General features: G+C 38.8%; 1 protein-coding gene across 5 annotated transcripts in view; it reads right to left on the reverse strand.

Annotated features, from left to right (window-relative positions):
- pard3aa (par-3 family cell polarity regulator alpha, a) overlaps nucleotides 1-20,962 on the reverse strand; it is a 476,999-nt gene that overhangs the window by 192,357 nt on the left and 263,680 nt on the right. For all 5 annotated transcript variants that reach the window (XM_081353162.1, XM_081353163.1, XM_081353160.1 and 2 more), the window contains 2 exons: nucleotides 2,780-2,968; nucleotides 2,248-2,418 (listed from right to left, as the gene is read on the reverse strand). In XM_081353162.1, coding sequence (XP_081209288.1) covers nucleotides 2,248-2,418; nucleotides 2,780-2,968 — 360 coding nt within the window. The remainder of the gene's footprint in view (nucleotides 1-2,247; nucleotides 2,419-2,779; nucleotides 2,969-20,962) is intronic.

The following is a 20,962-nucleotide window of genomic DNA, read 5'->3' on the forward strand; positions in this document are numbered from 1 at the left end:
TCAGAGTTTCAGCATCATGAATATCTCATCAAATATCTCCAAAAGCAAAAGATCTGAGTTATAGTATCCACTTTCATTGTACAGCTTTATACTAGTACTGTAAGCCAGCGATTGCCTTGTTACTGTCTATTTTTATTTCTCCCAAAGAAATCTTAGGAAAAATCCGATACTTAAAAGAAACATAAACGAGAACTCCATTAAGTCCCCTGAGCTACGAAAGAGCAAGTTCTGAGCGATAAGGTTTTCCTCTGGGAATCATCCGTGAGTGCGGTCACACACTATCATCTCATTTCCATAAGCAGTCATCACTCTGAGTTTCATCTCCTCCGAACGCCGCGGCTTCAAAGCGTCTGTCGAATATTCTTTAGAAAGATAAGTGTTAGATTAAACTTTCTGATGTTATGACTCTGTGAGGGCAAAAAAAAAAGAGAGAGAAAAGAAACACAAACACACATCCAAAGGATTGCATTGGGGAAAGAGGGGGGGATGGAAAAGATGGCATTTGGAGTTGATATTTGATATTTCATACTGCCATCTGTTATCAGTACAAATCAGCATGAGCATTTCAGCGGTCAAATTGCTTTCGATCGCAATCCTGCGCTCACACCCCAGTGTCTCTCTCTCTCTCTCTCTCTCTCTCTCTCTCTCTCTCTCTCTCTCTCTCTCTCTCTCTGTCTCCTGTGTCTGTCTGATAACAGCTACTCACTTTAATTCACTTTTTCTGCAGTCAAACTTCCCTGTGTTCACATACGACTCAACTCTGACGGTCAGTCACTTTGAGCGTTCATCTTAATGCAGGAAGAACAGCAGAAAGTCATATTCATAATCAGCATTTAATGACCAGCCACTAAACTATTGTCTGGTAGTTTATTATTATTTATGCTGCATTAAAGTTTATGGTAGCCCTGTGGTAAATACCGTAGTACCCGATCGCCGAATTTAGCGAAAGTCCCTCTTGCGCCATCGAAACTCTGTTCTGGTTCCTTGGGTCACGCAGAGTTCAATGTTTCAATTTATTCTGCACTTGATTGTCCACCATTTTTAATTTTGTCAAAAACAGCTTTCATCTCCAAATTTGGGTCAGATAATCTCCGGGCCATGTTGGTCAGATATTATAAAAACTTTTATTTAATACACCACATCAATCACATGCAATGCATCAAAACAAATACATTTGTTTCAGAGGATGCAAAGCTTGAATCTTTGGAACGCTTTGAGGCTTTCCTCAAAATTAAACTTTCTATCTATCATCGCCACAATGCCCTGAGCGCACACATGCAGTTTAGTGACAGCGCCACCTACTGGCAAAAGTGGACAAACCTTTGGAATAACTGGGCCTAAATTATATTGGGCTTTTATAGTAAAATGCATTTCTCATTGTGTCATTGCAGAAATGTCCTTCAGTAGACAAACACAAATGTTCTGCTCTGCTTGTAATTAGTTTTTCCTAGTAAAATAAAAGGGACAAAAATAAATGAACAGTACACCAACAGAAAGTCAACTTTAGCATAGTTTTTTTAAAGAGTATTTATAACAAAATAATATACTTAAGTGCAAACTAAATGTAAAAAAAAGTTTTCAAACACTTAAATTCTTTTTCAATTAAAATGCAATCGAGTTTAAGTTTATATTAAATTCATTTAGTTTAACTTTAGAGTGAATTTTTTGACCCACTTAAGTAGGATTTAAGCACATTTTATATATTTAATTTCATAATTACTTCTATTGTCTGAAATACTGATAAAGTGTACTGCCGAAGGTACTGACTAGCAACTGAAATATAATGTCATTTCGACTGAAACTTGTATGTCATGTATTTAAATACATTTGTAATTAATGAAGTTGCAATTTCATACATCCAAAATATATTAACTTTAAATGTAATAGCAAATAACACCCTACAGTGATTTAAAATGTATTTTGAAATAAAACGTTTAATTGTACACTATTACAAAGTGCACTTTTTAAAAGAAACAGTTATGAAAGTGTACTGTTTATGTGCTCTAAAGTGGCGTTTTATTTCATGTATATTATATTATCTGCAAGTTTTAGTTTTTTTGTTGTTGTTGTTGTTGTAAATATATACGTTTAAGATTTGAAATTGCACATCCAGCAAAATGAAGCGCACTTCTGTTTCACAAGGGCATGTTCACAATGCAAACATAGCACAGTTTAAAGCCAAAAAGCACAATGTAAAAACAGACCAGTGGACGTTCCCGTACATGCTAAAGACGGTGTGTGACGTACCTCTCCTCTCCCTGCGAGCCGTCGGGCAACGATCAGCTGAATCATGCCTCTCTTGTTGCCCTCGATGGACATGGACTTGCGGAGCGTCTCCATGGCTTCCTGATTGGTCTTTTCCAGTAGAGACTCTCCATTGACTGCTATCAGCTGGTCATTTACCCTCAGCCGCCCATCCTGTGATTGCACACACAAGGACATTTTTCTTTGAATGAAGATCGAATGTGAAAAAAACGCATGTAGCCAATCAGACCGCCGGCAGAACCTGATTTCAACAAGTGCAACGTGTTCCTGGATCAACATTCCAATCAACCAATCAGATGTGAGGGAGAAGTTTACAGTTTATGTCAAGTTTAGGCTTATAACCAGGGTTAGGTGCTTCTACATCAGTGTTATTCATCATCTGATTTTAGGGATTTTATGGGTGGGATTAGGTTTAGGGATATGGTTATGAATCAATTTTTGGACAGGAATATTGTTCCAGGATCAACAAAATGTGTTCGGCAAAATCAGGACGTGCCCCGCAGACGCTCCTCACCTTGCAAGCGGCTCCTCCAGTGATTATAGACTTGACGAATATGCCCAGGTCAGCGTGGTTCTCTTTAGATCTGTTGCCCTTGACGCTGACCCCTAACCCTGCCGAGCCCGAGTCATTGAGAGGGATTTCAAAGGTCAAAAACTCTCTCGTTCCATCCGGAGTCAATATTAAATCATATTGTTCTTCTTTCTAAAGAGATAAAGGAAAGGCACAAAAGATATTGATAAGTTAAGGGAGAAAAAATGTATTTATTGTTTCAATATTAATATACTTTCCCCAGTTTAATCTGAGTTTCTATTTACACTACGCCCGCCTTATTGGCAGAGGCTATTTACACTAACTCCGCCCACTGGCGCCTGATTGGACCAGACACAATTAGGGAAGATGCTGGATTGTCAACAGTAGAAATGTCTAACGTGTGTTTAATAATAAAGTGTTTATTGGGTAGAGTTATGGGTAGGTGAGGGCTTAGGGCGCCATCCATTTAATAATTCTAATAAATATAATAATTTACACTATGTCATTATTGCATACTGTTTAATGTACAACAACACCGAGGTGCAAATAGTATCTGCCACTATTTATAAGTAAAAATAGCATCTTAAGTTACTACTATGCTACTATCTTTACACTTATTGCAAAGAAAATACTTCTATGTTTGCATAGTGTAAATAGAATATATTGCTATTTATATTCAAGTCAAGTCACTTTTATTTATATAGCGTTTTTTACAATAAAGATTGTTTCAAAACTGCTTTACAGTGATAACAGGAAAATAATCTGTGTAAATAGCAGCTATCGCTAAGAAAATATGCTATTTTTACTAAATGCAAATAGAATCTAGTTGCTATTTACACAGTGTAAATGATATCTACTGCTATTTGCACTTAGTTTAATATGCAACTATAAGTAAACAACTCATAGGTTAACTCCACCAACATATGTATATTCACACTTTTGCTGTGTCTGAAATCGTAGATACATTTGGTTTGAAACTAACTTTGCGACTGACTGTTAAAAAAGTATGATCTGTATGGAATGAATGTGTGTATGAATGAAATTCGGACGTACTATAATCTGCCATGTTGTCATTGTTATGTGACCTATGATGTCGGTTATGTCGTTTCTGACCATACTGTACATAAATACTCTCCGGTGGCCTCATGGGATAGTAAAGTGTCCATCGGACGCACAATTTAGAATTTCACCGGAATAAGTAGGTGATCCGGGGACGTTTTACCTTCTCTTTTATGAAAAATGTGAATTATGACATACTACTCAGCTTGCATACTATTTTTTGCATACTATATAGCATTGAAGTAGGCATAGCCCAACATAGCAACAGCTTAACCAATGGTACAAGTTTAGGGCGGGGCTATGGGTCTGTTTCGACCAATGGGGAAAGTGTTTACAATTGAAGAATACCTACTATTTTTGCAGTTCTATTTGGCGACGTAAGTGGTGTAGAAATTACACACTTTTTACACTATATAAAATCATAGCTGATACATGAATAACATGCTATTATATATATAGCTTTTCAGTTGAATTACAGAGTGCTGAATTGAAAGGTGAGGAGATTAACACAGCAGGATCACATGACTCATTAAACAGGGTGTTTACAGTGGTTTCTATGGAGAATTGTCTTGACACCCATTAAGTGGACGATCTCCTGTTGTTCACAGGAACATAAAATTACAGTGTAGATTCAAACCCATGATATAAATACACTTCCATATCAGTGAACAAGCAATTTCAGAATTACATTGTTAGAAAATAGTGTGCGCATAGTGTGCATTTGGACACTGCAATCGTTTCTGACTGGTCTATGAACAAGTGGACCTAGTTTAAACCTAGTAGATCATCTTGGTCACAGCTAATACACCACTTTGGATCTGCTACCATATTCCAAAACCAGAATTTTCCATCAGGGAAGTCATTAAAAGAGTGATTCATTGGGGAAAAATCCACTCTCAGTAGCACTTGTATACATTAAAAGCCAAAGTAATGTGTTTAAAGAAAGGTTCAACACACACACACACACACACACACACACACACACACACACACAGTTGAAGAATGCCAGGTGCTTGGCTTTAGTCCAGCTGCCGAGAGCAAAGAAGCTGGAGATGAGTTATAGAGATTCAGCCAAGCATTCAGGTGAGGCCCCTATCTCTCCTTCCTTTCATAATACACCTCACACACACACACACACACACACTCACACACGCCATCATCCCATGCCCGAGCAGTTGCCATGGCAACCCAGGTGGCTCTCAGCAGACAATCGCAGCTCTCAGGTTAAGAACCAACAACCAGGTGAAGGCGCCAGGAAGAAACCATGCAGTGCTAACACGGTTTTCACGCGTCTGATTTTCACACACTCATTTAGTTCCTAACACGCACAAGTACGCAGAGAGGACAGTCTTTTAGACTGACACAATGAAGTGCCTCTCACCGGCTCACTCTAGCACTGATATGCATTATGGACAGAAACATTGCTGTTTTTGAATGAAGAATCATCTTTGTGAGTTTTAGGCCACTTCTCGCCTTTGACGGATAACATTGTTTTTGTCAGCTACTCCATGGCAACCGAGAAACATTGTAAGCTCTCGAAGGAGTTTCCAGAGTTGTCAGTGAAGACTAGGGTTGGGAATCAAAATTGATTTCAATTCTGTGAATTGGATACTTAAGACCAGGAATGGGATACTTGTTATAAAATTAAAAAATTAGATTCCTTTTATTGATTCCTTTTTCTGTGCATTTTAATGTGATTTTAAACCATTCAAGCGCAGGAAGACTCACACACTTGTTCTGCACACACATCCAAAACGTGCAAGGTCTGCGTCTTTTTGCACTTGAACAGACAAATACACACAAGAATACAGTATGTCAAAATATCCTCATAAACAAAGTCGGTTATGAACAGTTGAAAAATGAAATGCATGTGTAACAGTATATTGGATCCGTGCAGCTCTTAAAGTGACAGTAGCATAATATTCCTACAGCAGTCTCTATAACAAGACTAATCAAACAACAAAAGACAAAGAGCAAATTTCACTCGTTCTCGTACCTGAATACCTTAAAATATTAAAACACTGTTTATTTGAATCGTATTGTGGTGAGGGGGAGTGGTTCAGTGAGGTCGGCAGTGGGAGAGAGAGAGAGAGAGAGAGAGAGAGTGAGAGTGAGAGAGAGAGAGAGAGAGAGAGAGAGAGAGAGAGAGAGAGAGAGAGAGAGAGAGAGAGAGAGAGAGAGAGAGAGAGAGAGAGAGAGAGAGAGAGATGAGTGGTGTAGTGCGATAAGTGCAAAATGAGAAACACCTGTGATTGGCGTGGAGAGACCGGATAAAGCCACCCGGAAATGGGAAACGGGAGAGAGAACTCGTGATGTTCATACGGCTGGGATCATGTGACTGCTACGTTGTCTGTGCAGAGAGAGAGTTTATGGAAGTGCACTTTGTTTGTTTATATTAATTTGAGTGAATAAAAGCACGAGTCTCAGTCAGCCGACCGTCTTCTTCCTTCCATATCGAAACTTATCACATGTATCTTTGTTCAGTTGTATTCATTTGTGCGATTGCTATTTTATTTTCTTTTTTCTTTTTTTAATTACTGAGTGTTTACTTGTCTTTAAATAATGCTTAAAATATAAATTAGTTAGGCTAGTTGTTTTTGCTATGGTATGTTTAAACCATATGCAAAAGTTCCTTGCATAAATGTTCTTTATCCAGTTGATTTTTGTTCATGGTATCCAATGAAATGTTTAGTAATACAACTTAGAATAAATGTGAATGATTTCTCCCTACCAAATTGGAATCAAAATTAGGAATCGTCAAGAATCGGAATCGATAAGCAGAATCGGAATTGTAATCGTTACGGTTGGGTATTCAAACAATACCCAACCGTAGTAAAGACACAGAGCCTCATCAATTACTCCCTTACTTTGCTGGGCGAGTTATTTAGATGAGCTTATATTTATAGAGGTCAGAGATTTTGGTGCCATTCTGTCTGTAACAATCCTTGGCAAAATGACAACACTATGGTACTCTAAGAATTTGTGGTGATAAATCAAAAGGAAAGAGAGAAAGTTCCAAGATTATATTAATAAGTCAATCAACCAAAACTTGCCGTCACAAAGCAAGAGTGTAAGTGTAATACAGTTTGGAATAAATAATAAAACAAAACAAGTGAACAGACAAAAAAATCAGTGTGAGAAAGAATGAACAAAAGACTAACTAACAAAGTAATAAAGAACAAACAACAGACAAGTAAAGGAAAAAAAAAAATCCTAAATGAACGAACAAATTAATGAATGAATGAATGAACAAATTAACCTGTCTGTGAAAAGCTAAAGCAAACTGTTCCTAAACAGTTTGCATGACTGGAGATCATAAATGCATAGCATAAATGTGTGGGGCAACTTAACTATTATAGTTACGTTGGAAGTTGGAACTTAAGGTGCGGTCACATTAGGGGCCCTATCTTGCACCCAGCACAATTGACTTTGTACACAGACGCATGTATCATTCCTATTTTGCACCCGCGCACAGCGGGCTTTTCCCTCCACAGACGCACGTCGGTAAACTAAGAAATACACTTGCTCTCCCGGAGGCGGTTCAGCACAAAGAGGAGGCGTGTTCAGGCGCAAACGTTCCCTGGTGCTATTTTGCAGTTTCAGAAAACAATTCCGCCACTGACCGAAAAAAAAACTAGTTTAAAGTCAGTGGCGCGTTGCGCATGTTATTCATATGCTATTTTAAGGGCGCATACTTGGCCATAATCAATGTAGCGTGTGCACAACGTGCATACACTTTGATTCTCTCATCTACACAAAGACGCAGCAGTTTTCATTTTTGCAAATCATAGCCTACATTATTACGATAGATAGATCGGGCGCAAGAGTCATTTATCCCGCCGGTATAATAGCAACAGCGCCCGAGATCCGCCCACAAAGTTACTTGCGTTTTGCGCTTGATACTTAAGTTTCAGATCGTTAAAATAGGGCCCTAGGGTTATTATGGTGAAATATTGCAGGCAAAAAAAAAAATTCCAAGTCATTTCTGTTGGCGAATCCATGTGAGCAACTTGAACCAGTTATGAAATATGCAAGCGCAAAATTACCAAATGGTGCATTGACTATTAGGAGCGTGTTTGTTTGCACCGCAGTTATAGTCCTGTGTGCATTAGCAAGCAGCACTGAATAAAACGAGTATAATCCTCCTGGAGAGACTTACGATCTTGAGCAAAAGCTAAGCTCCTTTAAACAGTAAAGCACACCACCGTTGAAATCTCAGCTTCAATATGCCCAGTCATTCTGAAAGAAGCTTTAAGCCAGTGCTACAGGTTGCCAGTCTCTGACCTCAAAGTTTTATAACATGCAACAGTTTGCTTGAAGGTCTGAAATTGTGTTACAGACCACTGGTTCATTGTCAAAAGCCTTCACAACACTGTACATTTCTTTCAGACACTGGCAGAGGGAAATGCCTCACGTTATAAAGGAGCATGCAGCTCGACCCGGCCCATTGTGCTCGCGAGTAATTAATTCATTCATAAGCAGACTGGATGGTGTGCATTCATTACATGCTTTTGTTTCCAGAGTGAGCTCGAATTATACTGTCAGTGCACAGACAATGAAGAGAAGAGCCCATGAGAGATAACACAGCGTCTGAACACGGTACGAACAGAGAGAGAGAGAGAGGGGGGGGGGGGGGGAGAGAGAGAGAGAGAGAAGAGCAGACGTCTGCCGTTCACTCTCACTCCATAGGGACTGATGAGAGATAGAAGAAAGAAAGAAAGAAAGAAAGAAAGAAAGAAAGAAAGAAAGAAAGAAAGAAAGAAAGAAAGAAAGAAAGAAAGAAAGAAAGAAAGAAAGAAAGAAAGAAAGAAAGAAAGAAAGAAAGAAAGAAAGAAAGAAAGAAAAATAATGGACATAGAGACAAAAGAGAGAGAAACAAAGGAAAAACAAACAGATTTTTGAATAAATTAATGAAAGTAGAAACAAAGAACAACTTCAAACACGTTCAAAACAACTAACAGAAGTATGTTATTGAACGAAAAAACAAACAAACATACAAACCAAAACAAAAGTCTAAACACACTCAAAATAAACAACTAAACAAAAGGATGAACAAACAATTAAGTGAAGACAACTAAAAAGAAACAAACAAACGAAAGGAAGGAAGGAAGACCAAACAAAAACCTAACACAGTAAAAAAAAAATAGAAAGAAAGAAAGAAAGAAAGAAAGAAAGAAAGAAAGAAAGAAAGAAAGAAAGAAAGAAAGAAAGAAAGAACATGCAGAGGAAAAACAAACTAAAAACTAAAAAATTATGAAGAAATTAATAAAAGCAAGAAATATAGAACAAACTTAAAAAAAAAATTATTGAATGAACAAACAAACCAAAAAAACAACAAGAAAGAAACACTTTCAAAACAATTAACAGAAGAAAGAATGAAGTACTGAACGAACAAACAAACAAACCAAAAACAGGACTGAAAATATTCAAAATAAACAACAAGTGAAGACAGCAAAAAATAAAACAAATCAGAAAAACAAACAAATGAGAGGCATTTTCTTGTGGATTTAAAAAAAAAATCGTTTTGCATTACCCTAAGAGTCTTTGCGTTCGCTCGGAAAGAAAGCAAAGGTTCTCGGGGGAACAAGATAATGCAAAAGCATTGACACATACGTTTTCAAAAGCATTGACATAATTTTTCATTTTTCAAATAAGTTTTTTTTCCCCTTCCTTTAGAGGCTCTTATAAAAATAAAAAATAAATAACAAAGAAACTAAAGAAAGAATGAACAACATTACAGAAGGAAGGAAGGAATGAATAAAAGATAAATGTTGCTCTCTGGCTTCAAACTGCTGCAAAGGTTTAAAACAATTAGCAAGGCTAAAACTTTCTCGCCCAAACGGGCCAATGACATAAAGGTCATTGGAAATGAATTTAAGAGGCTAAAAGAAATCAGTCAAGTATGTAATTGCAAAGAAGGCCTGTGCATGATAAGTATAGTAACATGAAATTTTTCACCACTGTTTCTTTGGCCCGCCACCTTCTGATAAAGCCTGCATATTAAACACCGACTAATGCACATTCAAGACTTTCAGGTACAATTAGACCCAAAGACCCGAGAAAGAGAGAGAAAAATAGATTAGATGAGACTCTCAAAGCGAGGAGCGAAAGAACTGTCAGCACCTAAAGTGAAGGTGACACCAATAGTTGGAGAGGTGAAGCCAAAAACCCTATTTATACAAGGAATCTAATTCCCAATGAAGAAGGTCAAAGGAAAAAACTGAAAAATGTTAGCAACACCACTTTGATTTTTCGTAATGAGCTGACAATACACCTACAGCAGACTTTATGTTTCATAATCAGCCTATTTTTGATCACTACCAGTGTTTTGTTGTATATATAAACACGTTCTGCTACAAGGACAACAGCGTGTTTGAGACCTAACTGTGCTTGACTTCACCACATGCTCTCAGCAAGCTCTCATGTCCCAAAACTGCTCTAAACTGGCTTGTTTATCAGGCCTGTACAGCGCTATAACAGCGCACGCTCCATATGAACAGCTAGGCTAATTGCTGTCACAGCTGAGAGAAAAAAGTGCTAAGCAAAAACAGGTGGCAGCTCAAAACTGTTTTGCAAAACAAAAATGCATGCAGAATGCTATTGTCTTCTAATGCACTTTGCAATATTAGGTTTAATTGTGGGAGTACTTGGCTTGGGGTTCAGCACCGCAAACTGGCATGTTGTAAATGCAACCCACAAAAGCGCTGGTGACGGGGACGGCAAACGGGGGGAGGGGGAAGTGAAAGGGAACAAAAAAAAAAAACAAGGGAACATTTTCAGGGGAGTAAAAGGGGTTCGAACAAGCAATTTAACTTTAAGCGTGCCACTCTTGCTAATGGAGACGGTCGGGGTAATTTTCACAGTAGGGATGCCAGGGTTTGTGCTTTAAGAGAGAGAGTGTCTCCCGATGCTCGACTATCCTAAAACACACGGGCTCTGGGTGGAGAAGAGATGGGGATGAGCCGTTAATGGATGTCACATTTGCCGCTTTGGAGGTTTTCTGACCTGCTGTGTCAAAAGCAGCGTTTATGCTGATACCTTCAAGACATATGAATCAGCTTTGATTTCTGATTGTAGTTTCAGACTTTGAAACATGCTTGAATTTCGGTTCATTTATTGTAGCAATGTAACTCCATGCAGAACTTTATGTTTACCTTCTTTCAACCTGTTGTAGTTCCAACATAGGAGTCACACCACTTAATAATGATTCTAATTTACAATCATTTTGTCTAATTTTCACCCAGAGTTGCATGCTGATATATTATTACTGTAAGACTGGAAAAACTGGAAGAACTGGAAGAGAGGGCACACCTCTGAGAAAACAAAGGAAATTAACATTTGAACTCTCTCTTGTGAAGTTAGCATCCCCATTTGAGACGCAAGTCTCACCTCAGAATCATACTAATCCACATCTCTTTCCCTCTTCCCCCACTCCCTCTCTCTCTCTCATGCTGAGATCACCAAAATTCACCCAAGAATCTATATGGTTTAATGTGAATAATTATCATACAGTATTATACATGTTTGGTATCATTTGAAATGTCTCAGTGCGATTGGTACAAATGTCTCATTCCCAAATAAGTAAAACAAAAGGTAATAAAGTTTTTAAGAGTTTAGAGATAACTCGCACACAGAGGAGGGTGTGTCTTCCAGGCAAAAGGCATCGGTCCTCAAAAGGTGTAAACTCTGAATGCAACTTCCCATTGTTAGCAAATGTTTCCACGTGAAAGACAAATGTCTTCTGTCTATATAAAGAAATGCAACGAGAGGCTCAGCGCGATTTGTAGCTCAAATTAGCCTGTGATGCGGAGTGTGGGCAAGAGTGTATTTTATAATGTCAGGTTTGCATCTTTTCTCTTTATTCCAGAGCATTTGATTTTTTGTATTTATTATCTTTGAACGGATTATGAAATTGACATGATACATTTACCTGACATAATAAATTGTTACATTTGATTTATTCCGACTGACTCTGAAATTGTGTTCCCAAGTAGATTAAATGGATTCGTATGTTACCTCAAATCTGTGTCAGGTTACTAATATTTGGCACTAATTCAAGTGTACTAGGTTTTGCAAAGACAAGAAGTGAATTTCCGTTTAGAACAGCAAATGCTGCTTGACCAACCTAAATCTGGGTGTGTCTTACCTCTGTTTTAATTTAATGTTACTTTACATAAGTGCACGTGGGAAACCACAGCATGGCCAATGGCCAATCCAAAGCTATTATAAGAGAAGTAATGTTGGTCAGCTTATACCTGTAGTAGTGCCATACCTCTGCCTGAAGTAAACGTTACTTTAAATTCAAGTGTATGCAAAACCACGGGGGCTATCCCAAAGTATCTTTGATTGTGTAAGCGTGAATGCGACCGATCTCAGGTATATAGCCGATTACCTCTGTTTAGTGACCGAAGCTGGTGAGTTTGTTAGTTTTCCTAATATGAATGGGTAAAATATAAGTAAAGAGTTAAATAGAACAATCAAATGTATTGCTAAACTATTCGAGGTCTTTATAAAATGGAGTCAGATAAAAGCTTAAAAGGACGTAAATTACTTTGCCACGTGGAAAGACAGTAATGCGCAGAGATCTTCACCCGTTCTATTGGATGCTGCCATTGGACTGATTTAGAAGGGCTTACATTACCATGTAGGTCTACATAACGGCATGAGGAAGCAAATGGTTTACGTATGTGAGTTTTCTTGCGTCTTCCAAAATGATTATCCAAATCGTTCTAAATAAGTTCAGATACAATACAGACCTTGTTCAGAACTTTCAAAGACTTTTCTTTTTCCTCAATGAATAATAAGTCAGTGATTTAAGGGTCTTACAGTACTGCATTCATCCAGACAGGTGTGAGAGAGCCAAGGACCCAGTGAACGTGATAATTCAGTCGCTGTTAAAAAAACTCCCGAAAGACTGCCAAGTCACAAATAGATCCTGATAGCGATCTTGGCTCCGGAGCGGCTCTGTTCTCATTTTACCGTCACGACATCTCAGATGAAACACTCATGCTAATGGCTGCCAGGACAGAGACAGGACCGCAGGTCTCGCTTTTACACCTTGTAAGCAGAAGTTGTGGTGAATTACCTCCCTGTGACTAAGACGAAGGCTTACAGCCATAACAGAACTTTGACAGACAGATAATTATATCAGAGGCTCTTTTAGAGACAGAACACGCCGCCCTGGATAAAGAGACGAGGCCATCAGACTGTGACTTCCACTGACAGTTTGGTCTTCGTCTTATTAATTCTCTCTGAGGGTTTTTGGGGGGTGGAGACAGACGGGATGCGGTCAGGGTTCTGACAGATGAAACAAACCGGCTGTAATTTGGGACAAAACCACAGAGACACACCCATTGAATAAGAAAGGGGCTTATTATCTTAATCAACCTGTGCCCTCCTGCCCAAGCTCACTTCCTCGACTGCCTGTTGCTATGAAACAGTCAAATGGATGGAAACACAACAGATCTGGACACACGCAGCTTTGAGTCTTTTGCCGGTAAAACTCACATTAGAGTGTCATTTGTTTCTGGTGCGGCTCGTCAGCAATCAGAGCTGGAAAAACAACCGTCTGCAATCAACACATACACCAGGCTTAAAATCACAGCAAACCTGCGCACACCTGTGGATACAACACATATATCCTGCAAAAACGGTCATTTGAGGCCTTGTCCACACTAAGATGTTTTTGTTTGAAAATGCATCTTTTTCGCTCCGTTTTGACCTTCCATCCACACTGAGACAGAATAAATACATAACAATGCAGTGCACTTTATTATTAACTTTATTACGGGTAAATTTAATTTTGCTTAAGAAATCTAAGATTAAATTCTAAAAATCTCAAAGTATGTTCAGCATTCAAAATGTATATGCGCGCACTACATTATAACTGGTCTTATTTGTTTGACCTATTTGCATACCGAATTGTGATTGTCATGTCACTTCCTTGCATACAATTAACTTTATAAGTGTATGTTTTAAAAGTTCAGCTTCTTTTAGCTTGACAATCATGGTGCAAAGCTCAAAAAACAGCAAGATGCACTGCAACAGTAAAAAAAAAAAATCCATTTTACACATTTTTACTTGAAAAAATAGAGAAAAATGTGTCCAGTGTGAGTGAACCCTTACACTTAACATGCTGATTCTGAAAACATAAAATGTGCGTTTCACTTAGATGTATCATACTGTAAATACAGAAGATGTGCATGACATGCATACTGCCATACTGCATACTACTTCCTTTAAAAACAGTAGGTAGTATGCCATGGTGAACACACTCATGCTGTCAGGCAATCAGAGGCACTTGTTGAGCAGGAACAAACATACATACAACTTTCCAGAGCTTACAAAAGAGCTCCCTCAACAATTCCCATCAACACATTCGTCAATCTCTCATTTAACAACTGCGCTAGCGTCCAGGTAACATGCTGAATTGATTTCTTCCCCCTGTGAGTTACTAAAGTTTCCCACATCCAGTGAACAGATTCAAAACAAATATGGCTGCATGGGGAAATAAATGTTGTGGCTTGACCTTTCTGTTGGCACTGGAAAAGACCAAGTACACAGAGTGCGAGTGTACAAAGGGACTCTGAAAAACGAAGATATTATCTGCTGAGAATAATTGTGACCATATGAGAAAACAAAAGTTGCATTGTTGTTCTCGATTCCTAACAATTTATCATTCACAAAATCCTTCCAAACCACATTTAAAAATAGAAACGTTCCTCAGTGAAGTGAGAGAAATTGGAACAAAACAGGAATTGAGCAACAATAAGTCGATAACAATAACTTGCATTTTTCCGAAACAAGTTCTGAAAAACACATCAGATTTTTAGATGACTGGCAAAATGGGCGTCCCTCGCGGGATATCAAGCCAACTCATCAGCGGAATTAAAATAGAACCTGTCACACATTTGTCTGGATCTGGCCTCAATAGACACCATAAATCCAACTGTCAGTAGACATCAGTGTTCAAATTAATTGCGCAATTAAGATTCTCTTAGCTTGGCAGATTCAGCCTCTAATGGATCCGTGAAAAGTCTGAACTGGTCATGAAGAGGAATTTAATGTAGTGTTTAATGACTATTCTGTGCCGAGCTGAAGCGACGTTCCCGTACACCCTGTCATCTGGACCGTTCTGCCAGATTTTGGATTGGATTGACGAGTTGCTGTTATTGAACAAGCCAACAGTCGTGAGCATCTACTCCAACTTGGAGAGAGTTGCAATTGACTACAGATGGGTGCATTATTGGAACATGAAAACAAAAAGCTCATCGTCATTCATAGGGTCATTTTCTGGGAAGTTGAGTCCCAAAATAATGCATATAAAATAGTTTCAAGAGTGCAAAACAAGCTTTGACAACAAGTTTTCCAAGCAAACCAACTCAAAACTGCTTCAGAGATCTCCTTCTGATCTATCAAGAAAAAATTCAAAAGGCTCAATGGAGACTTCCTGTGGTCAAGACTACAGGTGTGTGTGTCACAATTGGTTTTGAGTTTTGTTTTCACTTTCATGTCTTTTATTTTGTAATTTGGCTTAGTCTAAGGCTGAATCAGACATTTCCATTTAGACCCTCAATCCCTATTCCCTACATTAGTCCACTAATACTGATCTCACTTGAAGGACTGAATGAAAACGAGAGAGTGAATTCGGACAGTCATCAAATGGATGGATGTCCCCTTGAATAATGCCCAATATGAGGGTATGGGGGCGATTTCGGATTCAGTCTAGGTTCCTGGTTTTCACATGTAATTCCCTTCCCATCATGTGCTTCCCTAGTCTCTTGTGTCACATTCTTATTGTTTTATTGGTTCATTGTGTTCAGGTGTGTCTTGCCTGAATGACTAATCAACTTAGTATTATAGGGGACCTATTATGCCCCTTTTCAAAGTCTTGATTTTGTTTTTGGCCAGGTTTTCATGCTTGAATTTTCAAAAAACATTATTTTTAATTTCTTTGACAATGTTGCAGCTCCTCTCTTCCCAGTCTGTCAGTAACGCTCTGTTTAGTTCCTGTCTATATGAAGCCCCTCCTTCTGAAAAGCCCAATGCGCTCTGATTGGTCAGCTGGAGCAGTGTGTTGTGATTGGTCAAGCTGAGTGCGTTTGGGAAATATCCCGACCCTTACCATAACCGTCAGTTTCAACACACTACTAACTCACTCAACCAGGCCCCGCCCCTTTATTCTGCGTATGAATTATTTAAATGAGAAATATTGTGACATGTTCGTTCCTGGAAGAAAACTCAAGACTACAATGAGTACAGTTTCATGGAGTTCAGTAACACTGACACTGATATTGAGAATAACTCCCGCTGGAGAGACTTTGTAACTTTGCAGAGCTTTGAGCTCATGCTCAAACAGCAACAAAACACACTAAAGAAAGTTGAAAATGTAAAAAAAAAAGAAAAGAAAAGAAAAAAAGCATAATAGAACCCATTTAAGGAAGTTGAATGTATGTCTTAGTGAGGTGCATTCTTGTGTTCAATAATATATATAATAATTATTATTATTAATAATAATAATAGCTTAACAGTAGCAAACGGAATCAAACTGAACACAGGAGTCTCCAGTAAAAAAGTTGGACTATTATGTCATTAATACAACACTGCTGGTGGTGGAACACTCAATAATAATAATAAATGATGCACAACAGAATATATGGTGTTATCACTGTGACTGGGTTTTGTGAAGGTTAGGAACTGACACAGAAGTGCTTTATCTACATAAGAGCTTGACTGATGGACGGCAGTCGAATGGACAGAGCAGCGGTGAAGTGAAGTGAGGCTTTTATTCCGTCACACTGCAGCGTTTGTGTCCGAAACCAGACCACAAAACACTGGCCAAAACGCCATCATAACCAAATGAATATGATTATTATAAATAAATTAAACATTTTGAAGTTGCTACCTCTTCCAAGTACTAGAATCCTCGTGTCCATCCCCAGTCAAAACACTTTATTGCTACCAGTTACTTGACTGAACAAGCTAATGTCAATCAACACGCCTCATCTTTAGCCAAAGCTTTGGAGGTAATTCCTATTTATTTTGGTTCCTTTGTTTCCTCGTCACTGGTGTGGTTGAAGACTTCACAATGACTTATTTCTTTTGCAGAAGAGAAGGTGGTGATATACAATCTCTGCTTATCACTGTGGCTTAGCAGCGGTCGCAAACACGCGTGACTTCTAAGCGCTCGCCGCAGTGCACACTGGGAGATCAAAAGGAACGTTAAATTGCGGCCATCTCTGACCAGACAGCCGGCAGGAGAACGCGGTGGGCTTTATGTTTACACGATGGAATTGCTTGTGTGTGTGTCGTGTTGTTTTAATGCTCTCACGCCGCTGGCCACATTAGTGTGCCGGATAATTGCGTTTTCTGGCATGAATAATTCAGCAGCAGGGTGTTTGTCAGGTCTCGGAGAGTATTCGTGTGTCTCAGCAAAGTGGCAAGGTAAGATTTCATCAAGTGCAGAATGTCTGTCAAAACACGTTTGCTCCCTCGCCGCTGTTGTCAGTTCTCTTTTTTCCCCTTCTTTTCTCCACAGTGGAGTTTTTGATGGCTCCCTGAGATGCCTATCACATCTCTCATTCTTTCCCTCTCTCTCCATCTTCTGGTCTATCCGTCTCCTGCTGTTTCGCTCTCCCTCCCTCTCCTCCCAGATACTCCCACTTTCATCATTTATCCTTTTCCTTCACCGTCTTGCCCCCTCAGCATCAACCGCACAGACTATCCACAGCTCCTCTGACATCCTTTTTTTTCCCCTTTCTGAAACACAAATGATTGTTTTATATTCAAGGCTCTCTTCCAATTCCGAAATGAATAAACCTGATGCAAATGTTAAGATGCCAAGGAGTCAGACGTCACTGTTGTGGAGTGCCAACGGACTGTTCACTGCCCACTTCATGCATGTTGCACACAAAATGGAGCTCTTGCAAAATCCAATCTGATTAGCTTTGCAAAATTTCCGGGAGTTTGTGTATACAGGTTTCTTATCGAACAGCGGAAAACAAAGCCCTGTTTACAAGTTCACAGACTTCTTCAATGGCCCATGTCCAAAGAACAATTGTTGGTAGATTTGCCAAAGTTTGTGACGTACATGTCCCATTTCAAATGAAACAAACTGACATAGAAAACGTCAAATCTAAAGGCCCCAATATACTTTCTCCAATTCATCAGGGGCCTTATGTGATTGAATTGGAATAAGCTGCAATGTAGACTGAGTTTATGCTGGCTAAAGTCTTATTATGTGAGACTAAACTGTTCCAAAGCCTAGTGAGCTGCCGGACTGCCTTCATAGGCAGCTACTTTGTAATCAGGGCTTGACTTTTTTGCTCACCAGCCTCTGTGGCGAGTGGTTTTCCAAAGTTACTAGCCACTCAGCATTTTTTAATGGCCACAATTTTGACATTGATACCATGGGGAAAACTGCCATATAGATATTTTTAATATTATCTCATAATTTGGCAGCAGGTATTTTAGGCTGCTGTCACTTTAAGACCTGACGCAAAGATCCATTATATAGTTACACATGCATTTTCTTTCTGAACTTATGCTGAACTTAAAACATAACTGACTGTGTTTACGTGAATACTTGCCTTGCATTTTGACATTATCCTGTGTATTTGACTGTTTAAGAAAAATAAATGTACTGAGGGTAATGAGTATTGGAAGCATTTTAGACATGTCAGTGTCGGTATTGAAAAATCAATATTTTTAGCAAAACTACATTGCACTGTGTAAAATTCAAAAAAAAAAAAAAAAAAATGTAAAATTCAACCTGCCAACGTGGCTAGTAGGAGTGACTGTGTTACACACCACTGCTGAAATACACACATATTTGGTGGGTTGGTGAGTTTCAAGTTTCAAGTACATCTTTTTTCTTTTTACATCTCTAGACCTTGATTTTTTTTCAATCCACTGTTCTTTGTGTCTATTCCAATAGCGTTTTACTTTAGCATTCAAAAGTCTGACACCGTGTTGATGCGTCAAAGTGACCATAAATACTCAGATGTGAGTAATACGTCAGAAACGAAACAAGGCATCAGTTTGCTGTCGGTGACTCGTCATAACACATTCAGTGTGGACACAATCACTGATGAGATCTATTGGCTTGTGTCCGGTGTAGACACTGTGTGAAACCAGACCGACGCTGCCGAGTGCTGGGAACAATCACACTCGGGCCAAGGTTCTGTGAAAACCCCCTTACACAAAGACTTTCCATTAGGACTTCCAAAGGACGATAACTGTAATGATAAATATATAGTTCTAAATCATTATGAAACAATGGCATTGCACAACTATAACTATAATGACACAGATAAATTATATGGTTGTCTGGAGGGGATATTTGTTCTTTATTATTCAGTTCATTTAAACCATCAAAAAATGTAATACATATTTTGCTAGTTCTTTTATGTGTTCATAATTTCCTTGTATGACAGCGTGGCCAAAAATTATGTCGCCACATTTAGTCATGTTTTATTGCGTTATCATAAATAAAATAATTGACTACAAGCACAACTATGTAAATATGGTTACAAACAGTTTTTTTATAATATTTCAAAGAAGGGTGAATAAGTCAATTTTCCTAGGTCGGGCATCACTTCTTGCCACCAATGCAGTTACAGTTATCTTTAAAGTTCTTGTTCTTGTTGTGAACAGCCCTTAAGACTGACCCAAATGTGTCATCGAGTCTCAATCTACCTGTCAGGAGCAGCAAACAAAGCAACAACTCAGTTGTTTAAAGATCAGTAATCTCATGAGTATATGACACTTTGAGTGGCACATGACCTATAATTGCACTCAACTAACACCAGCCCAGAGTGCAGAAGACTCCAAGGACAACACTTCATCGATTCCTCTTTGGAGTTCACTGAACATGCCGCCTCCTCTCGCTTCTCTTTCTCTTTTTCTCTAAAGGGCGAGGGCCGGCCGGGGGCATCAAAGCTCATTTTTCTGCGGTTCCCTCAGGACTGGACTTCGGCTGTGAGCAAAGGTTAAAGCTGACGCCCCTATCAATAAGTCACTGCCTCTGCCAGCTCGCATTTGACGCTCACACTTTCGTAAAATGTCTGCAATTCCCTAGACGTCTGGAAGGCTAATCGCATGCATGCAGATAAATGAAAATAAATAAATAAATAAGATCCCTCAGCGTGTTAGGGGTTAGAACCAACTATGTCCAATTTCGCACTATTACATTCTCTCACATTGCCATTATGCTAATTTGAGGTTAATTGTGTCATGTCTTTAAATGCCAAAAAGCATAAGTTAAGTACTTGGCAGTGATTTATTAGACTGTAACCTGTCACTGTGGCAGAGCATGTCACTCAGTCTTTTGATTTAGAACTTCCTCGATGATGCGTTAATGGTCCGACACTGTGATTGGCTCACATGACAACCTTCCCATATCATCATATAAAACCACCACGCTCTCTCTCTCTCTCTTTCTCCCTCTATCTCTCTCTCCCTCACACACATCTACAAAATAGCATCAATAACCGTCCGCTGTCCTCTCTCTCTCCACTTTATTTGCAATAACTGTCAGCGGTGGAGCGATGCTTTTGTAATCTGATTTTTATGAACATACTTGTATGGATTATTGAGATCCTTTAATGCCTGAACAGAGCGCGTTGCGAAGCTAAAGCCTCCTGAATGTTAATGTGACAATAAGAGTAATGAAGCATCCAACAGTTTATCTCTTCCCTCTCTTTCTCTCTTCCCACCCCTGTCGTTCGGATGTCTTAAACTCCAAATTTTCAGGGGGAGTTGATGAGAAACGATGTGGAGTGGGAGAGTTTGTGAAAGAGTGTCTTCGTGATGGCGTCTTTAATCAAATCTTGCCTGAGCCAAAGGAAAGAAAGTCAAAGCTCATATCCAACCACTCTCAATCACTCCAAGAATCAATACCTTATGGGAACACTCCATCTGATCATTTTGGAAACATTATGGGAACATTCTCTGAACATTCTTGAACATTTCAAAAACATTTCAGACAAATATTCCACGAACGATGTTTAAATGTTGCTGTGCTAATGATTTGAGAACATTATTAAAGACCAGACAACTTCGAACGAACATTCTATTAACGTTTCTGGAAGAATGTTTGTTCATAAC

Source organism: Scardinius erythrophthalmus (assembly GCF_964197995.2).
Source record: "Scardinius erythrophthalmus genome assembly, chromosome: 22".
Lineage (NCBI taxonomy): Eukaryota > Metazoa > Chordata > Actinopteri > Cypriniformes > Leuciscidae > Scardinius > Scardinius erythrophthalmus.